Genomic DNA, 25,818 nt, shown 5'->3' with positions numbered 1-25,818 from the left:
GCGCAAATGAGACCACTAAATGGTTCAAAACAGCAATTGGAGCACATGTTCCTGTGTGGAAATTTTATAGCAAGCCCCACTCTCCCCAATGGTTTATTCTACTTGTGCAGCTGTCAAAGGCAACATGCATACAGCAGATTTAACTTACATAAGTCCAGTTAAAATAGAAAGATATAGAAGCCAGAAGTAACTGTAAGAAAGAAATAGTGACAGCTAAGAGAGAATTTACTGAAACCACCAAAAAATGCATCAAAGCACAGAAATTAGGAATCCGTAATTTCTGGAAAATCTACAACAGTGTAGTAAATAATGGGCAATCAACAATTCCCCCACTATCAAACAATCATGATGTTGTTTGCTCAGCAACCGAGAAGGCTAACATGCTTGCTAGTCTGTTTGCCTCCAACTTCACACTGGACCCTGCTAACCACCCCCTCTCTGATTTTCCTTTGCAGACAGACGCCACATTAGACAATCTGAAAATCACTCCTTCTCAGGCACTTCAAAAGTATGTGGACTTGGCCTCATCCCGGCTGTGCTATTAAAAAAAAGGCTCCGCTAAAGTAGCTCCAGTTCTCTCCAAACTTTACAACAAATGCCTTAATGAATCTTGCTTTCCTGCCTGCTGGAAAACTGTTTCTGTTGTACCAGTTTTCAAGAATTCTGGCGAAAGAACTGACCCAGTAAATTATCGCCCCATTAGCCTCCTCCCACTTTTCATTAAAATATTTGAGTCCATAATTAACCAAGCTCTAGTCCATCACCTTACAGATGCGAAACTTCTGACCGACCAAGAATATAGATTTTGGCAAGCCTGTTCTACAGTAGACATCCTAACTGTAATCTCTAAATGTATATACCATTCACTGGACAAAGCAGGGGAGGGTAGAGCGGTAGCTCTAGATATGTCTAAGGCTTTTGACAGGATATGGCATAAAGATCTCCTCAGGAAAATCAGATCATACGGTATCACTGGAAGAATACTTAATATAATTAAATCCTTCTTAGATAAGAGAAAAATCCAGGTTGTCCTCGATGGTCGTACATCTAAACAATATGATATAAATGCGAGAGTGCCTCAAGAGTCTATCCTTGGATTTCTATTATTCCTAATATTCATAAATGATCTCCCTGACAAAACTTCTGTGAGATGGGTATATATATACTGATGACATCACACTCTATAACAGACACGACAGGAAAACAAATGAACACATATCTAAAGAAATGGCAGAAAAACTAGAGGATGACCTCCAATCTGTAGTGAAATAGGGACAAAAATGGATGGTCACATTCAATGCTGCCAAGACTAAACTTGTTTCCTTCAATAATTACAAGAAACCTTCTCTACCACCAATAGCAATAGCCAAAGTCTCTTTATCTGAAAGTACATCTTTTAAACTCCTTGGCCTAACGTTCACAGGAAACATGAGTTGGAACAATTACATTGAGAACATTGCCAGGACCACTGTGAAGAAGGTAGGCTCTCTTTACCGTGCTAGAAAGCTACTAACACCCGAAAGTATCCTGTACCTCTATAAGGCCACCATTCGCCCATGTATGGAGTATTGTTGTTATATTTGGGCTGGTGCTTCTGCTACTTGTCTCTCACTCCTAGACAAGGTTCAAAAGAAAGTCGCCAACCTGATAGGTCCTGAACTGTCATCTAATCTTCAGTCTCTGTCCCATCAACGAAATGTAGCATCCCTCTACCTGTTCTACAAGTATTTTAACGGTGAATGCTCCGACGAACTGCAAGTACTTGTACCCCCTTCAATGTAAATACCCCCAACAAACCCGACAAGCAGCTAAATCCCACCCCTTCACAGTAGAGATCCCTAGATGTCAGAGAGCCTTCTACTCCAGTAGTTTCTTCCCCAGAACCGCTACTTTGGAATTCCCTTCCGGGTTCCTGCTTCCCCAACTGTACTGACATGCAGATGTTCAAGTGTAACGTGACCTGACATCTTGCTGCCCAACTCCCCATGTAGTACCCCAGTAGCTTATGTCCCTGATAGTAGCCCCTTACATCAAAGTGGCAATGTGCCTTTTTTGGGGTGAAAATGTAATAAAAAAAAATTTAAGAAAGCATAATATTAAAATGTGTACAATGGTAAAAAAATTTGATTGCAAGAGCTGTGTAATTTTTTGGTTGATGTTTTGACAACGAGGACAACAAAGAAGATTCTTATAGTGGATAGCGTGGTTTAAACTTCATAAAAGAAAGTTAGTAAATTGTTTATGGCATGTTCGTTTAATAATTTTATCTCTCTTGTATTTTTCGATCTTACATGACTGTAATGACAAATGCATTAAATAAACTTGATGTTAGGTGAAATAATGTCTCTTAATGACGGCATATTTTAATTTTAGCAACCGTTCGTTTATAAAGCAAAGAACTGGAATCCGGAATATGAGAATTATCATAGGTCATCCAATCAGAATGCACTGATTTTGGAGAGGGGCCTTTATTATTTACTAGCAGGACCCGTTAACCAGCGTTGCCTAGTGAAAGCATGACAAATCCAGAATAGAATTGTTAAACACCCCCCTCCCCCCCTCCCCAAAAAAAAACAAATTAAACTATGGTTGTTAAGGTGGCCACTGCTGTCCCTGAAAATTAGCGGACACTGGTGGCCATGGCCCAAATAAAAGAATCTAGCTTCCACTCTTGGGTATTTTTTTCCCAATGGCAACTAGTGGAAGCCAATGCCTGTGATTGTCAGTATTGTTGATTACTGGCAATTAGTGTTGGTTTGGGTCAATAACCGGCAGGTACTGACTACAACCTACCCGAATAATATTTTTGTGTTCTGACTTACTCGCAAGTGTTTAATCAGTCCTAAAAATAGAGTGTCAACATGATAAGTCACAGCTTTGGAGTCTAGGTAATCGGTCAAGAATATAAAATTAAATTTAATCATCAACAGGAAAAAAAATGAAAAAAATAAAATATAGCATCAGTAAAGTCTGGATAATCGCTCCATAATCCAAAATTAAATATTAGTACCCATAAAAGAAAAAAAGTTTTATCTACGTTTTGGGGTGGGCAGTAGTGACGTGTCAGTATTTTGTGCGTATTTACATTCTCAGAATAATTCTGTATTTATATTTTGAGAGTGTTTCATCTAAGCAAGAAAAGAGTAATATGTGTTTGATTACATTTAATGTTAGTTCTGTGTGTTCAAGGAAAGAGTTAGCAATAACAATAATTCCTAAACCTTTTGTTAGAGCACACTGTAACAAAATTGTTAGGGTTCCAGTATTTAATGTTTAAATTTTGAGTGATTATCAAGACTTCAAAGATGCTATGTATAATGTGTTTATACTATGCTGAGTTATACTGTAAAAAATTTTTTTTTTCAAAGGCTGTTTAAACGTAATAGGCCTAAAAAAAAGCAGATTAGTGTTTGTTATTAGTAGGTAAACAATGCCGTGATACAGCATAAAAAAAATAGCAAACTAACTTTTTAAACACAAACAAAACCAAAAATATGTCTTCACTAAAGCAAAGAAAAACGTATTTTAAAAAAACAGAAGAAAGTAGTTGCCAATAAAAAGACATAAATAAAACCAGTAAAGTTTATGAATTTAATCAACACCATAATGTACTGTTTTGAAATGTTTGTTTAGAATGAGGTAATTCTGGAATAAGAGAATTAGCGGGCCAGCAATCAGAGGAAGGGGATTTTTCCAAGGGAGACATTATTATTTTTTTTATTATTCTAATAAAGGAAAGTTAGTGCTATATCGGTGTTTGTATATGAGTCAGTTAAGGGCAGTGTAAGCCTAGAATATGTGAAAAGTGTAGACTTCCTTCCAGTTTTGACTGATGATGGTGGGAAGACCATATATTTAGAGGGAAAAATAGGAACTCCTTCCTCTAAAGATACTGTGATTGTGATGGTGTTGCTCCTAGAACCCCATTCTCCAACGTAGACCCCTACTACCATGTCTCCTTCTCCAACATCAGGGGTCTACATTCCAACATTCCAGAGGCTGAAACACAATTACAGGAGACAAAACTGGACATATTCTTTCTAAGTGAAACTGGCATAGGGCCGACCGCTTCCCAAGAGAAGTTCATAATTAAAGGATACTCTAACTTAACATCTAAATCTGACCCCCAAGATCGCCATCGGCATGTAGTGTGTGCCTACATTAAAGATGGCTTTCCATGTGGTAGGGATATCTCCAGAGAAGACCCTAATTTACCTTATATGTGCTTCCGGGTTGCACCAGCTTACATTACTGCATTTATATTTGCCCTCTATCGCCCCCATAACAGTGGGGTTACTATCTTTAAGAGTATATCTGAGAAAATTGACCACATACTGTCTGCTCATCCTTCAGCTAATATTCACATTTGTGGTGATTTCAATGTCCATAATGTAGAATGGCTGACCCACTCAAATAAGACCGATGATGAAGGGAGGTTTTGTCATGATTTTGCTATTGCCTATGCACTCAGATTGTTCACGAACCCACTCATGTGCCCGATACTACTGGTCAGTATGCAAGCCTTCTGGACCATTTTCTCACAACTTCCCCTGAGCTATGTTCATGTTCTGTTCTATATCCCCTGGGGTCCTTCGATCACACAGTTGTATCAGTTAAGATAAAAATGAAATACAATAAGTCTTAAGATGTACCTCTCCACCGTACTGTATACCGATACTCTATGGCTGACTGGGATAGCTTTTGTACATTCATATCTGATCTACCTCTGCATTCTATGTTTAAAAAGGATGTGTCCTCTATAGGATCAGACCTGACCGGTTAATTGTAGGCATAGACTGATTCATACCATCTAAAAAATTCCAACAAAAACACAACAGCCAGCCATGGTTCTCCCCAGAATATGCTGCTGCCAACGTGCACAGAAATCACTTTTTCCATAGCTACCAACATAATAGATGTACTGAGACTAAAGCTGCTTTCAGAACTGCCAGCAACCACTGGAAAAGAGTAATAAAAAATGCAAGAGAGCTATATGCTCAGTCCATTAAATCCAAAGTAGCTGAGTAGCGGCTTGGTTCCCACCAGTTTTGGCAAATAGCAAACGGGATCCTGAATAGAAGCGTACGTTCTATTCCAACTACCATCAATGGACCTGAGGTCATCTCGTCAGCATCAGAACAAGGCCAAACTATTTGCCAAGAACTTTGCAGCTAATTCTACCCTAAGCGACGAAGGCCATCAACTCCCCATATTTCCTCCTATAACAGACAACATGCTATGCAACATACAAATATCTGTGCGTGAGGTTGTCAAGCTAATCAAGAACCTTGATTCAAGTAAAGCAACTGGCCCTGATGGCATTCCAGTTATAGTGCTGAAAAAGCTCCAACCAGAACTTGCCCCCATACTTACAAAACTGTTTAAGCGTTGCCTTAAAGAGAAGTGCTTTCCAACACCCTGGAAAACCTCATCAGGATGCCCTGTATTTAAGAATTCAGGTGAAAAGTTATCTCCCTTTCAGTACAGACCAATAAGTCTCCTGTATGTCATGAGTAAGTTGTTGGAATCCATATTAAATAAAGAAGTAGTCAACCACCTCAGCAGAAACAACCTTCTTAGTGACATGCAATATGGTTTCCGCTCCGCAAGATCTACAGCAGATGTGCTAACGGTTATATCTCATAGGATTAGTGAATCTCTTGACAAAGGCTTCCTTTCCAGGGCAATTGCTCTTGACATATCAAAGGCCTTCGATAAGGTATGGCATAATGGCTTACGTCACAAGATTTCCAGCTACAGTATTACTGGAAATGTTTTCTCAATTATTAAATCATTTCTCTCCAAGAGGTTCATAAGAGTAGTGGTTGATAGGCAGAAATCAGAGGCCCACAGTATTAATGCTGGAGTCCCTCAGGGGTCCATTCTGGGCCCAACTCTCTTCCTGATCTACATCAATGATTTCCCACAGATCATTCATTGACATCTATGCTGATGACACGACCATCTATGACAACACATCAAAGGCCGTAAATGACAATATGCAGCTGGGCTGTACATTAGCAACAAAATACTTCCTCTGAATAAACACCAAAATAGAAATAAAATACCTAATGTAACCAAAGCAACACCAAAATGGAAAGCCAAGCTGATAAAAAACATAAACACCTGTAGAAAGGAACTTAGCCAATTAAAGCAGTTCATGAATAATCCCACAGTGGAAGGTAGACTCAGAAACATCGTCAAAAGAATCTGTGCGAAATTTAAAACAAATTGTAAAAATATCAGAAGCATAGTGAAGGAACTGGAAGGCAAAATACCAGCCATTGCCCAAAGAATTAAACATCGCATGGCAAAGATTCATGCAAAGACACAGAATAAGCTTTTTGCAAACAATCCCAGAACTTTCTACAGGAATCTAATAAGAGAGGAAATTCCAAGATCCCCCATGTAAACAGGAATTAGACGATTACTGGAGACCCTTATTTGAAAAAGAGGAAGTACATAACGAAGAGGCCCAGTGGATCGGGGATATTATCAATGCAAACAAAAATAAAAGAGAAATGCCAGAGCCAGAAATAACGCCAGATAAGATAAGATCAAAGCTGGCACGAGCTTCAAATCACAAGAAACCTGGCATCGACAACATATCTAACTTCTGGTTAAAACAGCTAACAGCATTGCATGATCATTATAGCAGATGTTTCACCAGAATGTTGAAAGCTTATGAAGCGACACCATCATGGCTATTAAAAGGCGATACAAGCTTAATAGTTAAAAGCACAGAAACCAAAAACCCTAGCAAATATCGCCCAATATGCTGCCTAACCACGACTTACAAGCTGTTCACTGGATTAATAGCTGACAGCATATATGACCATCTTTCATCCGGTGATTATCTTGAGGAGGAACAAACAGGATGTAGGAAAAACTGCCTGGGCACCAAAGATCAATTGCTCATTAATAAGACCATTCTGGAAGATTGCAGGAAAAGAAAAAGAAATCTAAATATGGCATGGATAGATTATCAGAAAGCATTTAATAGTGTACCCCATTCGTGGATACTAAAATGCCTTGAATTATATAAAATCCACCCGACCATACGAGAAATTTTAGCTGCCCAAATGAAGGAGTGGCAAACATCCATTACCTTAAACCATAACGGGGGAAGGATATCCATCCCAAATATAAGAAAAAAAAAAGGTATCTTCCAAGGAGACAGTTTATCTCCTCTACTATTTTGCCTGTCAATTGATCCTCTAAGTAAGCTTCTAAAGAACTACCAAGGTGCTTATAATCTAAGCTACAGCCGCCAAAGAGAATCCTCCAAGTTAATAAACCATTTATTTTTCATGGATGATCTTAAGCTTTATGCTAGCTCAGATAAGGATTTAGATAATCTACTGAAAATTGTCCACACTTTTTCTAATGACATCAAAATGAAGCTCGGATTGGATAAGTGTGCTATGTGTACTCTGAAAGCTGGCAAGAAGATATCTACTGAAAATATACAGCATGATGAAAATAGTGTAATCAGAGAACTGGATGAACAGGAAACATACAAATACCTCGGCATTGATGAAAATGAGTCCATCCAGCATTCAAAGATGAGAGAGAAACTAAGCCAAGAATATTTACACCGGGTAAGAAAAATCTGCAAAACTGAAATCACAAACAAGAACAAAATTACGGCAATTAACCAACTTGCCATGCCAGTACTAACATATAGTTTTGGCATTATTGACTGGCCTCAGAAAGACATAAATTGGCTTGACACAAAGACAAGGAAAATGCTAACCTTGTACCGAGTTATTTATCGAAATCAGTGCATGCCTCGTTTGTACCTACCCAGGCGAGAAGGAGGTATGGGGCTCTCGGAAGTCAATCATCAACACAGAGCCACAATCGTCAGCATAGGTCAGTACATAATAAGTTCCTGTAACCCCAAGCTTATGAAAATTAAAGACCATTATCAGAATCGAGCAAGTAGCACAACATCTATAACACAACTTGCCACTCATTTTGGAAAAGATTGCCTTACAAATGATACTGAGAACCCAAACAAGCCTGCCACTGACATAGCCCAGAAAAGTCGGAAAAAATACACTAGCCAGTTCCATAGTGTTAAAACAGAAGAATGGACCAACCATAAACGGGCAAAATACCTACCGACTGAACTATCCCAAGAATATATTGATAGGGATGGTTCCCTGGACTGGCTCAAAAGAGGATCCCTCCATTACGACCAAGAGAGGTTGATATTGGCTGCACAAGACCAGGGCCTCATGACAAACGCCTTCAAAAAGATGTGTGGTCTAAGCAACAATAATAAATGCAGGTTCTGTTGCACTGAGGTTGAGAGTGTGGCCCACCTGATTTCTGGTTGCAAAGTCCTACTTGGAGACGGTTATTATACAGATCGCCATAACGGAGTTTGCAAATACCTTCACTGGAAGATATGTAAGAAACTCAAAATTCAGTGTAGTAAAAACTCCTGGGAACATATACCCGAACGAACAGTTGGGAATGACAACTACACTATTCACTATGACTAAATAATCCCTACTGCTACATATCTTGAAAATGCAGCTGTTAAACCAGATATAGTGATTTGGGACAGAGCAAACAAAAAAGCGACCGTAATAGAGGTCAGTGTACCCAATGATACAGGGCTTAACAGAGTTGAGAGGGAAAAGATTACAAAGTATCAAGGACTTATGTATGATATGAAACGAAATTGGAAATTAAAAGACGTTTCAATTATACCAGTCATCATAGGAGCAACTGGGCTTATGAAAAAGAACTTTAAAAAGTACATAGCAAGCATACCCGGTGAACCAAGTGCAAGTGAAATACAAACGATTGCACTGAAAGGGACGGCTAGAATCCTGAAAAGATCTCTTGGTTGGACTCACTAAAATAGGGGTAAATGTCAGACATCTGGTTGGATGTCCCATTCCCTAGAAGAAAAAGTTTAAGAACAAAGTTCTCTCTGATTCTCTCTCCTTTGATCTTGAGCATGTGGTAGAGTGGGGGAAGAGGTGGCTGGTTACTTTTAATGCATCTGAAACCAAGCTTCTATCTTTACATCATGAACACTCTGATCCCCATCTGGCATCAATTGAAATGGATGGCTCTCGTCTTTGGGAGGCCTGATGTTTTGACAAGCTTCTGGGTTTGACCTTTACTCCTTATCTGAAATGGAACACGTACATCAAGTCTGTTGCCAAGGATGCTAGGAAAATGGTGGGATCCTTCTGCACTCCAGAAGATATCTCACTACTGATGCAATTCTCTATCTGTAGAAAAGCCAAGTATGTTCAAGGATGGAGTACTGCTGCCACATATGGGCAGGAGTTGCTAAAAACAGCCTATCCTGCCTTAACAGAGTACAAAATAGACTTTGTAGCTTAGTGGGGGATGCCCTTTTCTCTTCCCTGCAGCCTCTCTCCCACAGAAGAGATGTTGCAAGCCTGTCTTTGTTTTATTGTTATTTCCATGGCAAGTGCTCCTCTGAGCTCCAATCTCTGGTCCCCCCTCGCCAATCTTTCACGAAAAACACCCGTCTAGCTGAAACTACTGTCATTAATTTTCCCCACTCTTTATCTGTGCCTAAATTCAAATGTAGATTCCATGAGCAGAGCTTCTTTCTTAGAAGTGAACGACTGTGGAACTCTCTTCCGTTTGCCTATTTCCCACCTGACTACAACTTGGATGTCTTCAAGTCCAACATAAACAAATTCCTGACAAACCGCTCTCTTAAGTAAGACACCCTATCAAATATCCAATACTAATGATTACTATGATACTATCTCATTGACTACTGTACACGCAATAACCCTCATCCCCAAGTTGCTTCCGGGCCTTGATAAGTTGTGACCTCCATGTAAAAAAAAAGGATGCAATGTAGCATTTTATTATAATGACTTAATGTGTCTACAATGGGGTTCGAAAGTTATATAAGATAATGGCTAATAGTCTAGATGTATTTAATTTGTATGTGGCATCTGTTGTTGCAAACCTACAATACTTTGATCCAGACGGAAATTTTTGCAGTCATTATATAGGAGATGAATCAGAAATTTGAAAGATTATGTTAGGCCCATGTATGTATGAGCCAGTTATGATCAATGTAATTGTAAAATCTGTCAAACGTGTCAAATTCGTCCCAGTGACAACTGGTAGTAGTGGTAGGACTAAATATTTAGAGAGAAAAATAGGGACTCCTCTAAAGATGTTGCGATTGTAATAGTGTTGCTCTTATCGTATTTTATTATCATTACTGAATGTATCTAAAATGGTGTTTGAAAGCTACATAAGAAAGTGGCTATTAGGCTAGATGTATTGAATTTGTATATGGCATCTGTTGTTGCAAACCTACGATACTTTTGTCCAGTAGAGGGGAATTTCTGCAGCTATTTAATTAATATAGAGATTATTATATGTATCTTGTTTTTTTTGTTTGTTTTTTTTTACAGTCAAACAAATCAATCTAATAATCGATTAAATCTTTATAATTAGGATAAAACATATGAATATTCTGAGTAGAGGCACAGAATAGTCCACAAAGCCACCACTCCACCCACCCTTTTCATGTTAAGAAGAGTTTTATAAATAGAAATATTATGATTTAAAAACTTATTCTAAACTGGGAGGAGGCTTTGCTAGTTATCCTATTCCTATACCATCATCTTATTTTGCATATCAATTGTCGACTATTTTCTATTATTCATGAAACAATTCAAACAGCATTTTGTACACTAATGATAAAATAATACATTTCGGCTTTGTTTAAAAATAAAAATGAATCTTTAGTTGTCTTACAATTTTCAATCAACTACAAAATATTTGAAAAATAATCCTGTAATATATATACTCCTTTCCCGATAAGTGTAATTTTATGCTTGCAAAAATATATGCAAAAATTACACAGAATTTTACAGTAATTTGAAACTGTAAAAAACAAAAACAAAACAAAAAAATCAAATCTCTAATTAATGATTTAAAAGTTTTCAGTAATTGTAGCGGAATCAGGAATTTAGAAAAGAACTGGTAATTGCATCGGAATCTGGAAAAATTTTGGAATCATCCCATCACTAATTCACAGACAACATAAACTGAAACAAATATATTGAGGACATTACAAAATTTGCTACAAAGAAGATGAATTCCCTCTACTGTGCTAGAAAATTACTCAGATCTGAATGTATCCTGTACCTCTACAAAGCCTCCATTCGCCAATGTATGGAGTATTATTGCCACATCTGGGCTGGTGCATCTACTAGTTTCTTCCTTTTAGAAAGGGTCCAAAAAATGTCTCCAATCTAATATACCCTGCACTATCAACTAAACTCCAACTCCTATTCCATTGTGCAATGTTGCATCCCTGTTCCTGTTTTACAAGTATTTTAATGGAATGTGCTCTGTGGACGAATCACACGTGTGCCCTTTCAACATATGTACACTTGACAAACCTGTTTAGCAACAAATCCCACTCCTTCACTGTAGAGATAAGCTTTATACTCTAATAGCTTCTTTCCCTGGACTGTTAGACTTTGGAATTCCTTCCCAGTTATATGCTTCCCTGACTGTACTGATAAGCAGAAGTTTAAATGTAATGTAAATCAACACCTTGTTCATCTCCTCTAAATAGTAGTCTCTTATATTCAAGTGGCAATATGCCTTGTTTGAGGTGAACATGATTAAGAAAGAAGCATAGAAAATTATATTTTATACTTAAATATGACAGACTAAAGAAAATGCTATTTCAAACTTAAGTGTGACAAACCAAAAAAAAATGTTATGGACAGACAGAGCCTTCTATAAAGCTGCTTGAGCGCATCTAAAATTGGAATTTCAAGTGTGATAGAGTCAACAATATGCTATTTCAGATTCAAATGTGACAAATCAAACAAAATGTTATTTGAAACATCATTATGACAGACTGACTGATGGACAGCACCTCTTATGGTGATATTTGAACGCATCTAAAATATAAGTTGTGTCCATTAAATCTGCACATTTAGCAATAGAAATGCAAACTGGCCAACTGACTGACCAAAAGACTGACCAAGAACACATCTAAAATCATTAAAAATGGATAAACTCTTTCAAACCCAGGCACTTTGTGGTCCATTCCATTTGTGGTGGTTCCACCTGCAATGTTACCATTTTTATCAATAACCAACATTCCAATTGTGTCATGGTTGTCTTTTGAAATGGTTTGATGTGAAAATGAAGGCAATCCAAATTTCTGTTGTAATATTGGTTTGTATGAGCCGCAACTTTTTGTATGATCTGGGACAACATTCTAAAATAGATGAAAAGAATAAATTATATCAATAACTTAAAACAATGTACAAACAATTGTATATATGTAGTAGGTGTAGGTGTGATTTTTTATTACAGTGAAAATAGAGTTCTAGACTTTTTTTTTATATTGAGTAATATACAGAATACAAGAATACCCATTCCAGATAAAATTAATTCCTTGAACAGAACAGTTTTGTCCTATTTTTATGTCCTCGTATGACGATTAAAATCAAAATACAGGGTGGAATGATAAAATTGTCACCCTAGAAAAGATGATATAATTCCATTTCCGTTTGATGAAAACCAGTTTTCTTTTTTTGTTGCATACCATCTACAAGTTGGCCAGTTGTGTACAAATCCCAAGAGTGATAGGAGCCTTCTATCATGTCTGAAAGTGACACAATGTCTAACAACTGAGATTGGAGATGCAGCACTGTACAACTCATGCTTTATACGGATTTAAGTTATGACAACAGGACCATTGCCAGCACCTTCAAAATGCATTGCTGGATTGTCACAAATAACAGGGATGTTCCCAGGGTGATGAAAACAAAGATTTGGCCACGGTTATGGTCTTTGGTGTGGTTTCAAGTGAGAGCCACATCATGCCATCTCACATCTTTGAAATCAGCTTGAAAGTCAATACCAAAGCGTATCTGAATGTGCTGAAGAGCGTGGTGATCCCCTGATGCAATCAGGTGGTCACTGGCAGAGCTTGGGTGTGGCAGCAGAACTCAGCGCTGATCCAAAAGTCCAAAGAACCTTGGCTTGGCTTCAGAAGGACTGCTATGACTTTGTAGCCTTCTCTCACTCTCCTCTCCCTTCTCCCCCAACCTGAATCTGCTGGATTACTTTGTTCGATCATATGTCGAGAACATCACTCACATGATCTCCCACAACACCAAAGCCAACCTGATCACCACCATCCACTGATTATTCGCCAAGCTCTTGCCAGTACTCTCAGTTCCAGACCCGTATTGAAGCAGAGATTGAGGTTGGAGGCGGCTACATTGAATAGATGTCAACCCTAGTACATAACCAATTACCTGAATTGATTTTTTCAATAAAAGTTTTAAAATAAAGCTGTAGTGTTATTTTTTTTAAGGCGACACTTTTATCGTTCCACGCTGTACAAAATAGAACATCACCTTCTAACTATACTGAGCATGTCCACACATACAATACATTTATGGCTAACTGATTTGCAAAATTCACTATTATTTATTATTTTGTAATTCAATGAAACAGAGTTCCATATTGTAGGTTGTAATCTACATTATAAATTATAAACAAAATTAAATTTCACTAATGTATTTTAGTCCATTCATACACCAGTCAGCTATTTCATTACATAAAAACAGAACAATTTTCAGTAATTCTATTTTAAAAAGCATTAATTTATATTTAATCTATATTTATAAATTTTGACAGTTTCTAAAACTGATATTGCAAAATTAAATTCCATCATAATGCATTTCAGTTCATTCATACATCAGACAGCTATTTTATTCTTTTGTAATCTTGTAAAATAAAAATAAATTCTCCAAAGTACATACACACACCCATGGCAATGCAAAGAAATCAACGAGTAACGCACCTTCCATCTAAAAATAACTTTTTTATGTTGTAGATAAATGCTTAGCATTTGAGATGGAAAGAATTTGATTATGGTCGATTTAATTCTGGTTATGGTGCCAATTCTTGGTCCCAAAAATTTTACTGAACAACATTGGAACACATACCTAACTTGGGTATATCAAGACATATATAATTATTAAATAAACATATAATTGTAGAATAATATATAATTATTAAATAAACATATAATTGTAAAATAATATATAATTTTTAAATAAACATATAACTATTAAATAAATACGTAATTATTAAAAATATATATGTATAATTACTAAATAAATATATAATTATTAAATAAATATGTAATTTTAAAATATATATATAATTATCAAATAAATATGTAATTATTAAATAAATATAAATTTACTAAATAAATATATAATTTTTAAATATATATTAAATATACAAATATCAAATATATAATTATTGAATAAATATATAATAAAATAAATATATAAAATAAATATGTAATTATTAAATGAATATATAATATATAAAATATGTAATTATTAAATATATATACAATTATTAAATAAACATATAATCGTTGATACTATATTCAACTTTAAATAATCGTTCATTATAATATAAATATAGAAATAAAATCAATTTAATTTTACATTATTTGCTAAAATAAATGTCCTCAACATATTGGAAATTGTGACCCCTAAAAAAGATATGGAGACTGAAATTGCAATATAAACGAACTAACCTTCCTGTAATTTGGTTGGCATTTATTATGTAACCAGTTCTTAAATTCTTGGATGGTTTTGTTTGTTTCCAAATTATAGATGGGAAAACCCATTTCTATAGCAAACATTGTTGCTGAAAAAAAAAAAGATCATTCAACATTATTTCCTTCTCCCTCTCTCTCACTACCTCTTTACATACATACATACATACATACATACATACATACATACATACATACATAATATATACATACATACATAATATATATATATATATATATATATATATATATATATATATATATTTATTTATTTTTTTTTTTTTACAAAGGCATCACCACATTATCAAGGCCCAGAGGCCACTCAAGGATAAGGGTTAAAGAGTGTACAGTAGAAGTTGGTCAATATAGTAATCATTAGTAATGAAAATTTGGTAAATTTAATAACTTATATGGAACGGCTCATCAAGAACTTATTTACTTTAGACTTGAACAAAACCATATTGTAGTCAGCCGGAAAGCAGGAAAACGGAAGACAATTCCACAGGCGTGCAGTTCTAAGAAAGAAGCTTTGTTCATGGAATCTACGTTTAGGTTTAGGGACAGATAAAGAGTGGGGGAAATTATTGATAGTGTTTACAGCTAGACGAGTGTTTCTTGTGAAAGTTTGGCGAGGGGGACCATAGATTGAAGCTCAGTTGAACACTTTCCATGAAAATAACGATACATCAGAGACAAACTCGCAACATCTCTTCTGTGAGATAGAGGTTGCAAGGAGGAGAAAAGGACATCTCCTACGAGGCTACGAAGTCTATTTTGAACTCTATCAAGGCAGGCCAAGTCCTTTCTAGCAGCTCCTGCCCAGATGTGGCAACAGTATTCCATCCTTGGACGTACCTGGCTCTTATATAGATAGAGAATAGCATCAGCAGTGAGATATCTACTGGATCGATAGAAAGATCCCACCATTTTTCCAGCGGCCTTGGCAACAGATTTGATATACGTGTTCCATTTAAGATCAGGAGTAATGGTCAAGCCCAGAAGCTTGTCAAAACTTGAGGCCTCCTGAAGACGAGAGCCATTCATTTCAATTGATGACAAATGTGGATTAGAATGTTGATGATGTAAAGAGAGAAGCTTGGTTTTAGATGCATTAAAAGTAACCAGCCACTCCTTTCCCCATTGTACTACGTGCTCAAGATCAGAGGAGAGAGAATTGGAGAGAACTTGCTCGTTTACTGTCTTAGATGTGGTACCATAAATGGTAGTGTCGTCAGCATAAATGTCTACAAATGATGTAAGGATATGATTTGGAAGATCATTAATGTAGATCAGGAAAAGAGTTGGGCCCAGGATGGATCCCTGAGGGATATATGAGGGGATCAAAGAAATATTGAACATTTTTTAAATGGAAACTTATTGAGATAATAAATAGTTCAACATGCGAAGTAGAGCTTAGACACAAGTGGACAAATATTGACAATACAAAAGTATATACTGGTGCATATAGATTTAATTATTAATTCAATAAGGAAGATACATCAATACTCACATTGATGTCTCTTCCTTATTGAACTGATAATTAACTCCATATGCATCAGTATATATTTTTCTATTGTTGATATTTTTCCACTTGTATAATATATATATATATATATATATATATATATATATATATATATATACTTTTATAGAAATATATTTTCTTATAATATATACTAATCCTTATTTAAGAAGCTCAATATAATTACAGAGCAATAAATGACAAAAAACTATATTCCAAAATTCATCATGTTGATCATCTTATAATTTATTCCTTTAATTCAGTTGACTTATACAATTCTTAACAGTATCTGTTTCATAGTGCAAAATCAATCACTTAATTATTATATCAATCAGTGAATCTATTATGCGCTTAACTCATTGGAAGAAATAGCAACAATCAATCTGTCAAAAGGAAATGAAGTGTGATATGACATGATTAAAATCCGAAAATGGGAAGAGAAGCTGCATATACCTTTAATATGTTTCCTTTACGTCATTTTGAATTTTATCAAACAAAGTCATTAAACCCAACTATTCGTACTAACAATCTACATTAATTTGTGAATCTTCTACCAAAATGTTCTATTTAATAATTAGTAAATTTATTTATTCTAATTTGTGTATACATACTTATGAAAATAACATAAATAAATTATAAAATATTATACACGTTTGCATATACGAAACTAAACTAAGCGACAAAAAAAAAAAAAATGATTGATCTTCCGGTTATCATAAAAAAAGCAATTGATTTGAATTAAAAACCACATATAATTCAATTCTGTCGACTATTATATCAATTCTGTTGACTAAAATTAGGAACCCTAGATTTCTGAAAAATCTATAACAGTGTAGTAAATAATGGGCAATCAATAATTCCCCCACTATCCAACAATCATGAGGTTGTTTGCTTAGCAACCAAGAAGGCTAACATGCTTGCAAGTCGGTTTGCCTCCAACTCTACACTGAACCCTACTAACCATCCCCTCCCTGATTTTCCTTTGCGGACAGACGCCACGCTAGACGATCTGAAAGTCATCCCCATCTCAGGTGCATGCTATCATAAAAAATCTTGACACTTCAAAAGCATATGGACGTTTCTTTTTGCTTTTTTTACACGGTGGTCACCACTTATCAAGGCCCGGAAGCCACTCAGGGATAAGGGTTATTGCAAGTACAGTATGTTAGTGTGGAGATTTGATGAAATGTTTACTTAAGGGGGCGGTTCATTAGAAATTTGTTTACGTTGGACTTGAAGACATCCAAGTTGTAGTCAGGTGGGAAGCAGGCAGACGGAACAGAGTTCAACAGGCGTGCAGTTCTAAGAAAGAAGCTTTGTTCATGGAATCCACGTTTTGATTTAGGCACAGATAAAGAGTGGGGGAAATTTTTCACAGTGGATTCAGCTAGACGGGTGTTTTTCATGAAAGATTGGCGAGGGAGGACCAGAGATTGGAGTTCAGACGAGCACCTGCCATGGAAATAACGATAAAACAAGGATAGGCTCGCAACGCCTCTTCTGTGGGAGAGAGGTTGCAGGGTAGAGAAAAGGGCATCCCCCACTAAGCCACAAAGTCTATTTTGTACTCTGTCAAGGCAGGATAGGCTGTTTTTAGCAGCTCCTGCCCAGATATGGCAGCAGTATTCCATCCTTGGACGTACTTGGCTTTTATATAGATAGAGAATTGCATCAGTAGTGAGATATCTTCTGGAGTGGTAGAAGGATCCCACCATCTTTCCAGCGACTTTGGCAACAGACTTGATGTACGTGTTCCATTTCAGATCAGGAGTAAAGGAAAAACCCAGAAGCTTGTCAAAACACGGGGCTTCTCCTAGACGAGAGCCATTCATTTCAATTGATGCCAGATGAGGATCAGAGCATTGATGATGTAAAGATAGGAGTTTGGTTTCAGATGCATTAAAAGTAACCAGCCACGTCTTCCCCCACTGAACCATGCGCTCGAGATCAGAGGAGAGAGAATCAGAGAGAACTTTGTCATTTACAGCCTTTGATGTGTTGCCGTAGATGGTCGTGTCATCAGCATAGATGTCAACGAATGATTTAAGTATGTATTTAGGGAGGTCATTGATGTAGATCAGGAAGAGAGTTGGGCACAGGATTGACCCTTGAGGGACTCCAGCATTAATACTGCAGGCCTCTGATTTTTGTCCATCGACCACTACTCTTATGAGCCTATCGGAGAGAAATGATTTAATAATTGAGAAAACATTTCCAGTTATACCGTAGCTGGAAATCTTGTGAAGTAGGCCTTTATGCCATACCTTGTCGAAGGCCTTTGATATGTCAAGAGCAAATGCCCTAGAAAGGAAGCCTTTGTCAAGAGATTCACTAATCCTGTGAGATATAACCGTTAGCACATCTGCGGTAGATCTTGCAGAACGGAAACCATATTGTGTGTCACTAAGAAGATTGTGTCTGCTGAGGTGGTTGACTATTTCTCTATTTAATATGGATTCCAGCAACTTACTCATAACACACAGGAGACTTATTGGTCTGTACTGAGAGGGAGATGACTTATCACCTGAATTCTTAAATACAGGGCATACTGATGAGGTTTTCCAAGGAGTCGGAAAGCACTTCTCCTTTAGGAAACACTCAAACAGTTTCGTAAGTATGGGAGCAAGTTCTGGTTGAAGCTTTTTTAACACTATAATTGGGATGCCGCCATGGCCAGTTGCTTTACTGGAATCAAGGTTTTTGATTAGCTTGGCGACCTCATGCACAGATATTTGTATGTTACCTAGCGTGTTCTGTGTTATAGGAGGAAATATGGGGAGTTGATGGCCTTCGTCGCATAGGGTAGAATTAGCTGCAAAGTTCTTGGCAAATAGTTTGGTCTTGTTCTGATGCTGACGAGATGACCTCTGGTCCATTGATAATGGTTGGGATATAACACACACTTCTGTTCAGTTATTTGCCAAAACTGGTGGGAACCAAGCCACTGATCAGCTACTTTGGATTTACCAGACTGGGCATATAGCTCTCTTGCATTTTTTATTACTCTTTTCCAATGGTTGCTGAAAGCAGCTTTAGTCTCAGTGCATCTATTACGTTGGTAGTTATGGAAATGTGATTTCTGTGCGCGATAGCAGCAGCACATTCTGGAGAGAACCATGCCTGGCTGTTAGGTTTTTGTTGGAATTTTTTTAGATGGTATGAATTGGTCTATGCTTACAATTAACCATTCGGTCAGGTCTGACACTATAGAGGACACATCCTTTTTAAACATGGAATGCAGAGGTAAATCAGATATGAATGTACGGAAGCTAACCCAGTCAGCCATAGAGTATTGGTATACAGTACGGTGGAGGGGTACGTCTGGAGATTTATTATATTTCATTTTTATCTTAACTGATATGACAGAGTGGTCGGAGGATCCTAGACGAGAATGAAGGGAACATGAACATAGCTCAGGGGAAGTTGAGAGAAAAAGGTTTAGGAGACTTGCCTATTGACCAGTAGTATCGGGCACACGGGTGGGTTCACGAACAATCTGAGTGAGGTCATAAGCAATGGCAAAATCATGACAAAACCTCCCCTTACTGTCTGTCTTATTTGAATGGGTCAGCCATCCCATGTTATGGACGTTGAAGTCACCACAGATGTGGATGTTAGCCGAAGGATGTGCAGACAAGATGTGGTCTATTTTCTCAGATATACTCTTAAAGATAGTAACTCCGCTGTTATGGGGCCGATAGACGGCAAATATAAATGCAGTGGTGTAAGCAAGTGCAACCCGGAAGCACATACAGGGTAAATTAGGATCTTCTCTAGAGATATCCCTGCCACACGGGAAGCCATCTTTAATGTAGGCACATATTCCATGCCCATGGCAATCTTGGGGTCAGATTTAGCTGTTAAGTTAGAGTATCCGTTAATTATGAACTCATCTAAGGAAGTGGTCGGCCCTATTCGAATTTCACTTAGAAAGAATATGTTCGGTTTGGTCTCCTGTAATTGGGTTTCAACCTCTGGAAGGTTGGAACATAGACACCTGATGTTGGAGAAGGAGACCTGGTATTAGGGGTCTACGTTGGAAGATGGGGCTCTAGGTTTATTTGAGTTTTTTTTCTGGAGATATTTCATGTTGAGTTTTTGGGATTTGTGGAACAGGTCGGCATACTTGGTTAGAGCAATACAGAGAGGGAAAGTAAGAGAGAAAAAGACGGGGAAATTTTTTTTTTTTGTAGCACATGAAAAGGTAAAGCCATAACAATTACCCACTAGTATGGCATCGAGAGGCCCCACCAGAGACTAGTGCATGGTCCAGAATCCATTCAGCAAATGGCAATACAGCAGTCCCAGTACTTTGCGCCTGCTGATAGGACAGCCTCCTTAGTGGTTAATCCAAGGTTCGGGTCCCTGACTATCAGGCTGTGCTATTAAAAAAATGCTCCACTGAAGTAGCTCCAGTTCTCTCCAAACAAATGCCTTAAGGAATTTGGCTTTCTGGACTGCTGGAAAACTGCTTCTGTGGTACCAGTTTTCAAGAATTCTGGCGAAAGAACTGACCCAGTAAATTATCGCCCCATTAGCCTCCACCCACTTTTCATTAAAATATTTGAGTCCATAATTAACCAAGCTCTAGTCCATCACCTTACAGATGCTAAACTTCTGACTGGCCAACAATATGGATTTGGGCAAGCTCGTTCCACAGCAGATATCCTAACTGTAATCTCTGAACGTATATACCATTCACTGGACAAAGCAAAGAGTGGTAGCTCTAGATATATCTAAGGCTTTTGACAGGGTATGGCATGAAGGTTTTCTCAGGAAAATCAGATCATACAGTATCACTTGACGAATACTTAACATAATTAAATCCTTCTTAGATAAGAGAAAAATCCAGGTTGTCCTCGACAGTCATACATCTAAACAATATGATATAAATGCGGGAGTGTCTCAGGGATCTATCTTTGGTCCTTTATTATTCCTAATATTCATAAATGAACTCCCCCAACAAAATTGCCTCTGAGATGGGTATATACGCTGATGACACCATACTCTGTAACAGACACGACAGGAAAACAAATGAACACATATCTAAGGAAATGGCAGAAACACTAGAGGATGACTTCTAATCAGTAGTGGAATGGGGACAAAAATGGATGGTCACATTCAATGTTTCCTTCAATAATTACAAGAAACTGTCGAAATTTTATTTTTTTATAAACGTCGCCAACCACAGTGCAAACGGAAGTGGTGGAGGTGTCAGCATTTTAACTAACTTGTAAAATTTACTTAACCCCTCCCTCCTCCTCATCTTGACCGCATTTAGCAGTCGTTGAACTGAAGGACCTTTCAGCTGGCGAATGTGTGTGTACGTCTCTCTCTCTCTCACTCTCTCTTTCTCTCTGTTAATGCCTTTCCTTTTTTCTTGGTAGCCGTCAGCATTGTTTAACGCTGATTGGTTGGGCTGTGAAGTAAATTCCAGAAATCTTTCTTCCGCCATTTTCAAATCAATTCCAAAAAAGACTTCGGACAGTGAAGTCCGTTTTTTTTGGAATTCCGTCGGGTCCAGCGAGCGACGTAAAATTCTCAACCGTCTTTAAGGGTGGAAGGCCTTTATTGAGAGGTTGAAATTGGTGTTTCAAAAAACACCATTTCTTGAAGACGTTAACCCCTTTTAGAGAAAGGAGACAGACGTAAGAGTGCCAGAGCCTGTCACTAATTATTACAAGCTGTGGACGGGAGACTCGTAAACAGTGATTTATTTCTTTGTCCCTCTTTCAAACGGATGAAGAAATAGCAAGACCACACTTTTCAGAGAAAAGGAGAATTATTTCGGAAGAAAAGAAAGAGATACCAACCCTTTCAGAGAGAGGGGAAGAAAGAATAAGAAACCCTCTTTTTCAGAGAACTATACTTTTAAACCTTTTAAAGGTTTGTTTGTTTAAAAAAAAAAAGAGACAGAGAAGAGGAGAGAAAAAGAAAAGAACTTTAAAGGAACCTAGCAACCTGCTGTTTTTCTTTTCAGAAAAAAAAAAAGAGAAAAGAAAGTTTTTGTTGAAAGACTGAAAAAAGAATATTTTCTATTTTTTATGTGCATTTATTTCAGCCTTTCTGTCAAGTAAGATTTGTTTTTTGTATTTGTATTGTTATTTTTTATTTCATGTTATTTACAGGATTTTAAAACCTGAACTTAGGAAAATATAAGCAACTGTAACTATTTTCTTTAAATAAAATCGGATCATTTTAAATTCATTTCAGGTCTGTATTTCTTTTGCTCATTTCCCTTTGCTTGTTTAATTTTTTCTTTTTTTTTTTCTTTTATTTTGTTACCTTAAAAAGCGGATTTTGGTGACAACCCCAAAATTCTGACAAAACCTTCTATACCACCAATAGCAATGACCAAAGACTCATTATCTGAAAGTACTTCTTTTAAACTCCTCGGCCTAACATTCACAGGAAACACGAGTTGGAACAATTACATTGAGAGCATTACCAAGACTGCTGTGAAAAAGGTAGGCTCTCTTTACCGTGCTAGAAAGCTACTAACGCCCGAAAGTATCCTGTATCTCTATAAAGCTACCATTCGCTCATGTATGGAGTATTGTTGTCATATTTGGGCTGGTGTATCTGCTACTAATCTCTCCCTTCTAGGTTCAAAAGAGAATCGCCAACCTGACAGGTCCTGAACTGGCATCTAAGCTGCAGCCTCTGTCCCACCAACGAAATGTTGTGTTCCTCTGCTTGTTCTAGTATTTTAATGGTGAATGCTCTGACAAACTGCAAGCACTTGTGCCCCCATGACGTAAATACCCCCAACAAACCCGACAAGCAGTAAAATCCCACCCTTTCACAGTAGAGATCACTAGATGTAAGAGAGAGCTTTCTACTCCAGTAGTTTCTTCCCCAGAACCGCTAGACTTTGTAATTCCGACTCCCTGCTCCCCCAACTGTACTGACATGCAGAAGTTTAAGTGTAACGTGAACCAACATCTTACTGCCCAACTCCCTACATAGTACCCCAGTAGCTGTTGCTCCTGATAGTAGCCCCTGACACCAAAGTGGCAATGTTCCTTGTTTGGGGTGAAAATGTAATAAAAAAATGAAGATGGCGCTGTGGTATGTTATTTAAATGAATGTTATCAATAACAGAGAAATGTTCTTGAAATGGGATAGATATTTAAAACAATAATATTTATAGGATATAAATATAATAAAATTATTTATAAAAGATTTGGAATTTAGTTAAGGCCAGTTGGAATGTTTGCATATACACAAAAAATTAAGGTATTAATAATAACAAGTTTGAAATGGTTGGAAGATAACTAATAAAGAAATGAGTTGCCATATATACAAGAAACATAGGCCATTCACTCAGAGAGAGAGAGAGAGAGAGAGAGAGAGAGAGAGAGAGAGAGAGAGAGAGAGTTTTCCAGTCAGTCAGCTAGCAGACAGAGATTGAGTTGAGCCACTGGAGTTGTGGGTTGAGAAGAGATTTTGGTCTCAGCAGTTCACGGAAGCATCCAGTGGGCACAACTAGAGAAAACATAGAAATTAAGAGAAATGCAGCAAACTCCAAGGAAAGTATGAATAAAGTTATGTGTGAATTATAACTTGGTGTCAGGGCCTTTCTTTCAGTGGCAAAGTATCTCAACAACAGGACTTCAAGGAAAAGACTAACCGCCAGACAACAGTGGCTATAAAAAGGTATGTTTCCTTTTTGTCTGATGCCAAGTAAATAAAGATGTTATTCATCTCAGTTACAAGAAGGTAGCTAAAATGTATTTGTCCTCTTTTTTTAAATGTTCAACTGAATCTGTGTATACACTTGGACACACAAATGAGACACTTGATCATACTAGACCTGGTAATATATAGACATGTATATATACATACACATATATATGTATACACACAAGACAACATGATCCGCTATGTAAACAGATTATTTATATGAACACTTATATAAACTGTAACGTGCATCCAGGAGATAAGCGCCCGCGTGTTTGCGTGTTGTGTGGGTACGTGGGAGAGACGGATGAGGGGAAAAAGACTTACCTCGAGACCAGCTCAGCGTTACCGACCAAAAATAGAAAAGAAAGACCAAGATGGCGACCGCCGTCTTTTGTAAAGTATGATGTCTCGCAAAGTCACACGAATTCTCGGAATATGCAAATTTAGCCGGCCTAGAACAACGATAAAAGCGGGTGAGGGGAAAGACGTGGGGAGTGACGATTGAGTTGGCTGGGGAATCGTGTGGCTGTTGCTTCTTGTGTCGTGTTGAGGATATCTTACCGTGTTAAAGAGAGAGTCGGGCGCCATCTTGAATTTTTCCTTACACTTTTTCTTTACAAGCTATTCCGGCCATTTGGCCTCTAGGACTATGACCGAGTCGAAATTTGACTTAAAGCTCATACCCGAGTTTGACGGGTCCACGTCCATCATCGACTGGGTTGAAAGGGTCGAGCTGACGTGCGACCTTTGTGAGGTGAAAAGGGTACACACTGTAATTCCTCTGAGATTGGCTGGGGGTGCCTTGAGTGTATATCAGCAACTCAGTGCTGCCGAAAAGGGAGATGTCACCGCAATTAAAGCTGCGCTGTACAAGGCATTTGCCATGGATCCTTGTACGGCCTATGAAAAATTTGCTCCCGAAAACTTCTACCGGAGGAAAGCGTGGACGTTTTCTTCGCTGAGTTAAAGAAACTCGCAGTTCTGTTCGGTGGAGGGGTGTCGGAGCGGACGCTCGCATACGCGTTTGTGGCGGGCCTTCCCACTCGGGTGAAGCAGCTACTGAGATCCTCAACCAGCGTTTCAACAACGACCATGAAACACTTGATGGAACGTGCTCGAGCCATCATCAAAGATGAGGAGGACCTGGGGGAACCAGTTGTGATGGCGACACAGACAGGCCAGATTGGCGCTCGGGAGATTCCGAATCAGAACCCTGCAAGCAATGGGAAATGTTTTCGCTGCGGCCGACGCGGACATTTTGCAAGGAATTGCACCAACAGGGGGCGTGTGCGCTGTTTTAAGTGTGGCAGTTTGGGGCATCTAGCCCAAAACTGTGCGGGAAACGTATCAGGGGAGAGGACGTCAGCGCCGCCCTGCTCCCCGAGCAAAATTTGAACAAGGCGCAACCAGTAATGACCGTCTACGTAAACAGGATACCCTGCTCAGCACTTCTCGACTCAGGCTGTTCGCATACTATAGTGAGCACCAGGCTGTGTCCAAGTTGGACTAAGAGGAAGATCAAAGTCACCACGATAGGAGGCGAGACCCAGACATGCTGTGGAGCTGGAACTGTCAAGATCTACACGGACACCGGTGCAGCCACTAAGATCAATGTGCTCGTGACCCAAGGAAATCTCCTGGGGTTTGACCTGTTGCTCGGATACGATGCCATCAAGGCGCTGGGGGGAGTCGCAATTCATCGGGATGGAAAGGTGCGATTCTTAGAGGCCCCAGTGTGTGCAGCGCTCCATATCGATCGGCCGGATTTTACAGTGGACTACGACTCGCGCAAGAGGGCCTAGATTGCATCTTGGAAGTGGACCGAGGGAATGGCACTGACTAAACTCAAGAATGGGGTTGCAGAGTACCCTATACCCAGTGAGGCCCGAGCAGAATACGAAAGGGAACTAAAGGCGTGGATCCAAGATGGCTGGTTAATCCCCTACCCTGAGGACAAGCTTGGGCCTCC

The 25,818-nt window shown here is 38.1% G+C and overlaps 1 protein-coding gene across 6 annotated transcripts in view; it reads right to left on the bottom strand.

Annotated features, from left to right (window-relative positions):
- LOC145252420 (N(4)-(Beta-N-acetylglucosaminyl)-L-asparaginase-like) overlaps positions 1-25,818 on the bottom strand; it is an 83,829-nt gene that overhangs the window by 7,091 nt on the left and 50,920 nt on the right. For all 6 annotated transcript variants that reach the window (XM_080111812.1, XM_080111811.1, XM_080111814.1 and 3 more), the window contains exons 5-6: positions 14,621-14,733; positions 12,075-12,268 (exon numbers count right to left, since the gene is read on the bottom strand). In XM_080111812.1, the coding sequence (XP_079967938.1) occupies positions 12,075-12,268; positions 14,621-14,733 (307 nt within the window). The remainder of the gene's footprint in view (positions 1-12,074; positions 12,269-14,620; positions 14,734-25,818) is intronic.

This window comes from Euprymna scolopes, chromosome 29 (genome assembly GCF_053919585.1).
Source record: "Euprymna scolopes isolate OS-2025 chromosome 29, ASM5391958v1, whole genome shotgun sequence".
Taxonomy (NCBI): Eukaryota; Metazoa; Mollusca; class Cephalopoda; order Sepiida; family Sepiolidae; genus Euprymna; species Euprymna scolopes.
The sequence above is the reverse complement of the archived record's forward strand: the minus strand, read 5'-3'. Positions and strand labels throughout refer to the sequence as shown.